At 45.6% G+C, this 10360-nt stretch overlaps 1 protein-coding gene across 2 annotated transcripts; it reads left to right on the forward strand.

Moving 5' to 3' along the window:
- Positions 1-57: 57 nt before the first annotated feature.
- LOC118334065 (TBC1 domain family member 9B) lies at positions 58-9465 on the forward strand (the record flags this gene model as incomplete). Of its 2 annotated transcripts, XM_035669887.1 has the most annotated exon segments (22): positions 58-168; positions 249-367; positions 448-679; positions 788-1046; positions 1260-1467; positions 1595-1792; positions 2008-2154; positions 2276-2426; positions 2507-2721; positions 2854-2971; positions 3076-3278; positions 3440-3522; positions 3616-3745; positions 3834-3932; positions 4020-4088; positions 4357-4597; positions 4797-4862; positions 5537-5605; positions 5957-6010; positions 7241-7285; positions 7987-8084; positions 8239-9465. In XM_035669887.1, coding segments are annotated over 22 exon segments (3515 nt in total), but the record flags the coding sequence as incomplete, so codon positions are not given.
- Between the last annotated feature and the right edge of the window lie 895 nt (positions 9466-10360).

Raw genomic sequence — 10360 nt, forward strand, 5'->3', positions numbered from 1 at the left:
CCTCTCCCGTTCTGTGGGTCATTCAACTCACACACCTACCTGCCTATCTGTGTGCAGGTCTCCTGGTTGGGACTCTGGATGTGGTTCTGGACTCCAGTGCCAGAGTGGCTCCGTACAGGATCCTGCTGCAGACTGCGGATTCTCAGATCTACTGGAACATCGCCTGTGGTGGGTCAGCTGGACTGGGAGAACTGGGATTGGCTGAATATATGTTTGTTTGTTTGTTGACCCTCAGCTCCGTCTTGCAGGTTCATCCAGGAAGGAGATCACGGAGCACTGGGATTGGCTGGAGTCCAACCTGCTGCAGACCATCTCCATCTTTGACAACGATGAAGACGTCACCACCTTTGTCAAAGGAAAGATCTCTGTATGTCACTTTCTCTTTGCGCCCTTTCTTTGTTGTGTTTGTTTTGTGATTCTGTTACTGAGTGATGTCACTTCCTGCAGGGCATTATCGCAGAGGAGAACCGGCTGAAGCAGGGGGAGGAGCAGGAGGAGGATTGTGGGAAGTTTCGGGAGGCAGAGCTGAAGATGAGGAGGCTGTTTGGGATGCCTGACGAGGAGAAGCTGGTGAATTATTACTCCTGCAGCTACTGGAAGGGCCGAGTGCCACGACAGGGCTGGCTCTACCTGTCCGTCAACCACCTGTGCTTCTACTCCTTCCTGCTGGGCAAGGAGGGTACGACCGGCCAATCACAGACCAGAGTTATTTGATGTCATTTGTACAGCCTGTAAAAGTATTACAGTAATATAATGCATGGTGACTGTCTTTCATGTTCCCCCTCAGTGACCCTGGTGGTGCAGTGGACGGAGGTGACACAGCTGGAAAAGAACGCCACCCTGGTGTTTCCAGAGAGCGTTCGTGTCAGCACACGTGACACCGAACATTTCTTCTCTATGTTCCTTAATATTAACGACACCTTCAAGCTCATGGAGCAGCTTGCCAACATCGCCATGCGCCAGCTACTCGACAACGAGGCGTTTGCTGCTGACCGCTCACTGCCCAAACCCTGCAAAACTCTCAAGAACGTCTCCGCACTCAAGAGGTCTCACTCTGTTCAATAAGCATGTACCTGGTTTTACATGTTGTCTGACTGTTGCTGATCCTGTTCAAGGCACCAAATCACCTTAAAGCTAAATATACAGTACATAATAAGTATTTATATGTAATGAATATACATAGAATATACATACCTGACAATGACAATCTGTCATTGACCTTTGACCTGAGCAGTTTCCTGTCCTTGTCATTGCTGCAGGGATTTGGACGCACGGGCAAAGAACGAGCGGTACAGGACGATGTTCAGGCTGACGCAGGACGAACGTCTGGACGGACACACAGACTGCACACTGTGGACGCCGTTCGCTAAGATGCATGTGGTTGGACAGCTGTTCATCTCCAACAACTACATCTGTTTTAACAGCAGAGAAGAAGACCTGTGTCAGCTCATCATCCCACTCAGAGAGGTAAACAAGCTGGAGTCCAGGTGGGCTGTTCAGGGTGCATGGGAGAGTGGAGTGTTCCCAATACACAAAGCCTGGTTAGCATCATCATCTGCGCAGTGATTTTTACCCACCGTCCTCTGCTCCTCAGGTGTCCATTGTGGAGAAGGCAGACAGCAGCAGCGTCCTGCCGTGTCCCGTCTCCATCAGCACCAAGAACAAGATGAACTTCCTGTTCGCCAACCTCAAAGACAGAGACTTCCTGGTTCAACGCATCTCGGACTTCCTGCAGCGAACACCCGACAGCTCGTGGGGTGACACAAGCCCGCTGTCTCTGATTGCTCACTCAGTACGTCACTCATGTAGAGGCTCTGATCTCCTGCAACCAGGATTTAAATCTGCATGGGTCAGATCAGAAGTGTGCAGTTATACTGCCATCATGTGTCAGAGAGGTGTAACAGCAGATCAGTCCAGTTCAGCTGAATATCGGCTGGTTTCAGACGGTTTTAGTAGACAGGAAGAAGTTTAATTTCTGTTGTTGTGGTGTGTGTTTTTTGTCCTCAGGCATCCTCCAGCACCCCCTTGTCCTCATCTGCAGGGTCTGAGTCTGTCCACAGGGGGCGCCATTACCACCCAGGTCTGCCCACAGCCAGCCAGGGTCTGCTGCAGCTCTACCACCGAGACACTCCTGAGGACCTGGGACCCAAAGCTGTGAGTTCACGTCCCAAGACCTTTAGATACTAAGTTCGAATAGTACTGTTAGATACAGAGGATTAGTGCCCCTCCATCCCTCCTTGCTGACCTCCTCACCGCCTCCCTCCTTCTTCTGCAGATGAAGGAGAAGATGAAAGAGGAGGCATGGAACATCCATTTCTCCGAGTTTGGTCGAGGTGTCTGCATGTACCGAACCTCCAGAACAAGAGAACTCGTCCTTAACGGGATCCCGGAGCGCCTGAGAGGGGAGCTGTGGCTACTGTTCTCTGGTCAGTGTTCATTCATTTATACCACAGGTAAACTGTAGTTTCATGTACTCACCTGTCCCTCTGTCCACCCGTCCATCCAGGAGCACAGAACGAAATGGCGACCCACCCTGGTTATTATGGCGACCTGGTGGAGCAGGCCATGGGGCTGTGTTCGTTAGCTACAGAGGAGATCGAACGTGACCTACACCGTTCGATGCCTGAGCACCGAGCCTTCCAGAACGAGACAGGCATCGCTGCACTGCGCCGTGTCCTCACTGCTTACGCCCACCGCAACCCCGGAATCGGATACTGTCAGGTAGATATAAAATATTTAATATTAATCTTAATTTAATTAATAATATTAATCAGTTTCAGTATATTATATGTAATATTTAATCAAATATATTGAATTAATATCTTCTATACTAAATATTCTATCCTCCTCCAGGCGATGAACATTGTCACCTCCGTCCTGTTGCTCTACTGTCCGGAGGAGGAAGCCTTCTGGCTGTTGGTGGCGTTGTGTGAGCGGATGCTGCCTGACTACTACAACACCAGAGTCGTAGGTCAGTAACGACACCGAAGTCGTACATCGGTGACGACACCGTGACAATACTGGTAGTAGGTCAGGGAGTACCGTCCCAGTCTGATGTGGTTTCTGCCCCTGCAGGTGCTCTGGTGGATCAGGGGGTGTTTGAGGAGCTGACCCGAGCCTTCCTCCCCCTGCTGTATGAACACATGCAGGAGCTGGGAGTCATCTCAACCATCAGCCTGTCCTGGTTCCTCACACTCTTCCTGTCTGTAATGCCCTTTGACAGCGCCGTCTTATTGGTTGATTGCTTCTTCTATGAGGGAATCAAGGTCATCTTCCAGGTCAGAGTCACTGCACCCTACCAGCAGTTAACTGTTTTGTACCTGTCTGTGCAGGTGTGTTGTAAAGTGGACATCTGACAGTTCAGTCAGCAGTCTTTACCTCTGACCTCTGCCAACTGTGACTGAACTACTTCCTGTCTTCCTATCTAATCTAACTACAGGTGGCGCTGGCGGTGCTCCATGACAACATGGATGCCCTGCTGTCCTGCAGTGACGAGGGGGAAGCCATGACCATCCTGGGCAGGTAGGAGTCCAAACTGGCCAGGTAGGAGTCCAGACTGGCCAGGTAGGAGTCCAAATTTGAGTCCACCTAATGTGTGTGTGCGTTTGTGTGCAGGTACCTGGATAACGTTGTGAATAAACAGACGGTGGCTTCACCCATCCCTCACTTGCACGCCCTGCTGACGAGTGGAGACGATCCTCCACCTGAGATCGACATATTTGACCTCATCAAGTCATCCTACGAGGTCAGCTGACTCAGTGACACGCCTCAGTCCAAGTCTAGTTCCTGGTCCAGGTGTTTGAGGTAACCTCAGTGTCTTCTTCTCTGAGCAGAAGTTCGGCAGCTTGCGCTCTGATGTCATCGAGCAGATGAGGTTCAAGCAGAGGTTAAAGGTCATCCAGTCGCTTGAGGACACGGCCAAGAGGAGCGTGGTGGGTGATGTTAGCGTGCTGCAGGCTAATTTTAACACGCTAATGGAGACATATTATTCACAGTTGTGTGTGGGTGTGTGTGTGCAGGTGAGAGCGATGATGACGGAGTCCGCCTTCAGTATCGAGGAGCTGGAGGAGCTGTACTGTCTCTTTAAGGTCACAACAAACTCTGTTTTTAAAATGTTTGTTTACAGGCAGGTAGTGGGTGTGTCCATCTGTCCCCGGGGATCTGATATGTATCCAGATACTTGGGCTGCGATACGATTCAGAGATTCATTTTAATGTGGAACAATGTGAAACAGTTCTTAACATTTGTTTAATGTAGACTTTTATTTTCCGTTCTAAATTAAAATCAGACAATTTAATAAAAGTGACATTGTTTACCTTCAAATACATATATTTTATTAAATATTTTCCCCTTCAGTCCAAACACATGACGAGCTGTTATTGGGGGTCCAGCAGCTCCGCAGCAGAGCGTCATGATCCAAGTCTGCCATACCTGGAACAGTACCGCATCGACCCAGCTCAGTTCACCCAGCTGTTCGCCGCACTCGCTCCCTGGATCTGTGGAGCCCACACTGCCACACTGTCGGCCCGCCTCTTCCGACTCCTGGACCAGAACCAGGATGGACTGGTCAACTTCAAAGAGTTTATCACTGGACTCAGTGAGTCCAGATACAAGAGGGTTTAAGACAGAGCTGCTCTGGTTCTGTGTTAGACTGTTTTAGGGTGCTGGTTGGGTTAAAACTGACCTTGGTGCATCTGTGTTGGTCTGTGTTGGTCTGTGATGGTTTGTGATGGTCTGAGTAAGTCTGTGATGGTCTGTGTTGGTCTGTGATGGTCTGTAATTTTCTCTCTCTGCAGGTGGGATGTATCACGGAGACATGACAGAGAAACTCAAACTGCTGTACAAGCTCCACCTCCCACCAGGTAACAGTCACAAAGCTCACCTGAGTCCAAGCTCAACATACTAGGCTCTTTTAGTTATCTGGCTTCACTAATCCGAAGATCAAAGACCTTGCAAAGCGGTCTCACAAAGCTAGATCAACCCGGGGTTTCCGACATGAAAGTGGTGGGGATTGCAGTATAAGACCAACTTCTGTTCCTTCCTTGGACCGCTCTTGATAGGTACTGACCTCTGAAGACCGGGATCACCCCACAAGAGCTGCAGGTTTGTCATCCATCACAATGTGGTTCTTGAGCTCCGATACCCAGATAATCAGAGTTACTGGCAGTGCTCACTGTGTTAGGGCTGATCGTTGTATAACACCATCAGATAAAACCACAGGGAACGCTCTTTCCCTCTGAAGAGCTCCACAGGATCAATAATCAATACATCCACTGATCTTCAATGAATGGTGACTTTCCAAGAGACTGATTGGTCAGTAGGCGGAGGCTTTTATAGAGTTGATCTCTGATCTGGAACACAACCTGTACCGGAGCCAGTCAGCTGTTCAGCACCAGTTACCATAGTGACGTACCTGCGTAAGAAGTTAACCTTCGTCCTGCCACCCATCTTGACCTAACCTCAATAACCCCAAATACTGCTTGACAGTACAGATTGTTTATTAGTTTGTTTATTTGTTGGTTTGTTTGTGTTGCAGCTCTGTGTCCTGAGGAGGCGGAGTCTGCTCTGGAGGCAACACAGTTCTTCACTGAGGAGGTACCGAGAGGTAAACACATCCATAAACACACTGTGAATACTGCAGTATTTCTTCTGCTACTGTAGTACTGTCTGTCTGTCCACCTGCCGACAGGTGATCTCTGTATTGGACAACAGATTCGTGTGGAGGGTAAAGACAACACGTGAACAAGCTGAATCAGAATCAGATGACTGTACAATGAAGTGACCCATAACAGAATAATGGAGATGAATAATCAGATATCATCAATCTGTTTGATTTGCATTAAAAACCCTTCTCATTAACAGATTTGAATGTTTCCTCTTTTACTCACACACTTCTTCTTCTTCTTCTTCTTCTTCTTCTTCTTCTTCTTCTTCTTCTTCTTATATTTCCTTCCAGACACTTCCTTCCTGTCTGATCTGGACATTTTGGGGCAGAAGGAAGTGAAATCAGGTTTGTGTATTTGTGGTATGAGGAAATCTGGGCTGTGTTTGAAATCACACAGTGTACTAATGTACCATGGCGCCCTGGTAGGTCACCTGGTAGAACTGGCTCCCCATGTAGGCTGAGTCCTTGCAGCAGCAGCTGTGGGTTTGAATCCAAGCTGTGACTCTTTGCTGCGTGTCATCCCCTCTCTCTGTCCATTAAAGGCAAAAAGCCCCAAAACAGTATATTTATAAAAATATTTTAAAAAAGTACACTCATGCATAAATCACAGGTCAGACGCAATGCATTCTGGGGCAGTTGAGTAAATCTTGGTTGACTGAAGGTCCCTACTCTTCAATCAGTCAATAGCTTGATGTGAAAAAAGTTACTTCTATTTGAACTAAATCTGACAATTACTGACATCCAACCTACACCTGTTGTAATATAGTTGCTTTAAATTAGGTTCAATGTTCACACAGTTTCTCTTTACTTTCCCTCAGTATTACAACATTAGTCTAGAATCTTCCAGCCTGATGCCTGATGACACTTAGCAACAGAAAACAACAGAAGTTACCTCAGGACAACCTTGTTATGGGCGGCTGTGTCTCAGGAGGTAGAGCAGGTCTTCCACTAATCAGAAGGTTGTTGGTTTGATCGCCGGCTCCTCCCACTGCATGTTGAAGTGTCCTTGAGCAAGATACTAAACCCCAAACTGCTCCTGATGCTGCATCACTGTGTGTGAAAAGGTGAATGTGGCTTGTAGTGTAAAAGCGCTTTGAGTGGTCAGAAGACTAGAAAGGAACCACACAAGTACAGTCCGTAGTAAAATAAAGTTTATCCACTCAGCTCTTCTGTCCTCTGAGGCTGCGAAAACTGGATCTATGTATGTGGAACGTCTCTGGTGGGAACAAAGCTGGTTGTGGAGCAGGACCAAGCAGACCTAGTCTGTGCTACTGGATTGGGGCTGGACTCTCCTTTTTATCCAGACCTGCCCAGAGTGAAAGGCACATGGAGGGTCTCAGTTATTGATGAGCCCCCAGCTGACCATTGCTGTGTTGAGGTTTTCCCCAGAATTCCAGGTGTCAACTTGTGCTGTGACTGATCACTGATGGGGGCGTGGCCAGAAGTGGAGCATCCCCAAGAAGTGCTGATCTCTGATGTCACTTTAACTGTTAACTTCATGTTTCTAACAAACCCACTGTCATCGTTACTTTGTTAGTCTGTGTGATGATGATGATGATGATTTCCTGTCTGCAGGTGAGGAGGGGAATAATGGAGGCGGAGACGGTGAGGACAAGAAAGGTAAAAGACCTGCCTACAGTTGTACATTATACAGTGTACATTATACATTTTACAGTTTACATTATATAGTGTACATTATACATTATACAGTTTACATTATACAGTGTACATTATACATTATACAGTTTACATTATACAGTTTAAATTATACAGTGTACATTATACATTATACAGTTTACATTATACAGCTTACATTATACAGTGTACAGTTTACATAATACATTGTACGTTATACAGTGTACAGTTTACATTATACAGTTTACATTATACATTATACAGTTTACATTATACAGTGTACAGTTTACATTATACGGTGTACAGTTTACATTATACATTTTACAGTTTACATTATACATTATACAGTTTACATTATACAGTGTACAGTTTACATTATACAGTGTACAGTTTACATTATACATTGTACGTTATACAGTGTACATTATACATTTTACAGTTTACATTATACATTATACATTATACAGTTTACATTATACAGTGTACATTTTACAGTGTACAGTTTACATTTTACAGTTTACATTATACAGTTCACATTATACAGTTTACAGTTTATATTATACGGTGTACTGTTTAGAGCATACATTGTGCAGTTGACCGTTGACAGTATACAGTTTACAGTGTAGAGACTGATATCAGTGTCACTGCTCTCTGACCTCTGGCCTGTGACCTCTGACCTGTTCCAGAGGAGAAGGTGAAGGACTACAGGTACTATTTGAGGATGTGGGCAAAAGAGAAAGAACCCAAGACTGAGACCATCAAAGACCTTCCCAGGATGAACCAGGTGAGTACGAGACCAGGACAAGGATCATTGACCTGTCTGTCTATCTGTAGGAGCAGTTCACTGACCTGTCTGTCTCTCTCTGACCTGTCTGTCTCTCTGTAGGAGCAGTTCACTGACCTGTCTGTCTCTCTCTGACCTGTCTGTCTCTCTGTAGGAGCAGTTCATTGACCTGTGTAAGACTCTCTACAATATGTTCAGTGAAGAGTCTCTGGAGCAGCAGCTCTATCACTCCATCGCCACTGTAGCAAGTCTGCTTCTGCGGATCGGAGAGGTTGGCAAGAAGTTTAACAACGGCAGCAAGAAGACAGATGATGCTCAGGCCCCGCCCCCCACTCCTCAGAGTGAAGAGGGGCTTAGTGAAGGGACTTCAGGTGAGTCTCAGGTGTGTCGGGCTCTGGCCGAGGCTCAGCTGGAGCCAGCGACGCCGCAGACGTCCGACGAGGAAACCAAAGACGACACTTCAGTGTCGTCTTACTCGGTGGTGAGCTCTGGCTCGCTGCAGTGCGAGGACATCGCAGACGACACTGTGCTGATTGGCGGCGGTGAGCAGAGGCGCGGAAGCGTGCTGGATGTTGATTGGTCAATCACCTTCGAGCAGGTGCTGGCGTCAATGCTGACAGAGCCGCCGCTCGTCGACTACTTCGAGAAGAAGACAGACATCCAGAGCAAGATGGCAGCCTGTAAGGCCCAGCGGGCTGTGGAGCGTCAGACAAGCTCCGCCTCTGACCACGAACTCACTCAGCATTCCGTCTGACTCACCTGTCCACCTAACTCATTTGATTCACCTGTCTGACCTCCACCTGTCTCGCCTGACTCACCTCTACTTGTCCACACTAGCCTCTCTCTAACAGGTAGAACAAGTGTACAGTATGCAGACAGAACTACAGAAGCCCCAAAGTCCCAAAACGTCATTTTATTTTTTTATATGTTGAACAAACAAACCTTTTGTTTTGTTTTTTAAAATGTGAGCAGGTAAACGAAAACAACGTTAAAGTTAATCAATATGTAGATTAATGTTGTAAGCATTAATCAATAAGTAGATCAATGTAAACAAACTTTATGGACTCCGTTATAAAGCGACTGAAGTTATCTATAAATATAGTTGTTTACTTTCTGTACAGTTGACAAACATTACCTGTTTATTAATAATGAGTATTACCTGAAGACTTTTATTTTGACGTCACTGAAGCCTTGTTTGTTTGTTTGTTGGTTTGTTTGTTTGTCTCTCCTGCCTGTTCCTGATGACATCAGTCCTGTTTACTTCCTGTTGTTGAAACGATGATGTCACAGGTCTGTGTTTATTCACCAGTCTGCTTTTAAGATCCATTTTATTGATCAGTTATTGATCTGTATTCTGTTGTCTAATAAATACTGAAAGAAATTCTTCTTCGTTGGTGTTTATTGATTTATAAGTTCACATGAAAACAGATTTATTGATTTTAAAAGACATCTGTCAGAATTGTTGACTTTGTTTTATTGTTTTGGTTCCTTTGATGAACAGAGTCACATTTATCAATATTACGTTGTTGTTGTATCATTACGGAGGTTAAGTTAACCACTGGCTCCTGGCGGCGGCAGCGGTTGGAGGGCGGGTCATCTTCAGAGGCTGCAGAGTGACAGAAACTGGCTCCGGGTGAAGAAACAAGACCTGGTCTGGATTGTAGGGAGACCACCTGGGACGCTCAAGACATTAATCACAATCATTTATTGCATTTATTTACTGTGGTAGATTTGTGCATAACAAACAAACAAATAAATAAATGGAAAACTGACAATAATATATGGAAATATAAAGAGAAAATATGGAAGTTGTTCACAGAAATAAGTATAAAGAATATTTCTATAAATAAGAGAGCTGATAATATTAATAATGATAATGAAATAATATAAGTGACAATAGTTCCTTTGAGCTCAGCTTTTCTGTGTTTAAAAGTTTAATAAAGTTTTATTTCAAACTTCTGATTGAAGTCCAGCTGTTACTGTTGGATTGCTGGTTGAGTTTAATGATAATGAGACAGTGAATGCATCACAGCAGTGAGACTTTATTTCATTAAATATAATAAATGTTTTATGTAAATCATTATTTATCAGTAACAGCAGATTAAATATGTTTATATGAATAACGAGTTTAATAAATTAACCATATCGTCCTCCGGCCTGCAGGGGGCGCTCTGCTCGGGGCCGCTGTGACACTGTGACGTTTCACCGTTGTTCAAACCATGGTTCAAACAGACCCGGGAAAACTCAGCCGGAGGACCAGGACCCGAAAGGACCAG

The sequence above is a fragment of the Morone saxatilis genome, unplaced genomic scaffold, assembly GCF_004916995.1.
Source record: "Morone saxatilis isolate NCDOM2014 unplaced genomic scaffold, NCSU_SB_2.0 Contig22, whole genome shotgun sequence".
Classification (NCBI taxonomy): domain Eukaryota; kingdom Metazoa; phylum Chordata; class Actinopteri; family Moronidae; genus Morone; species Morone saxatilis.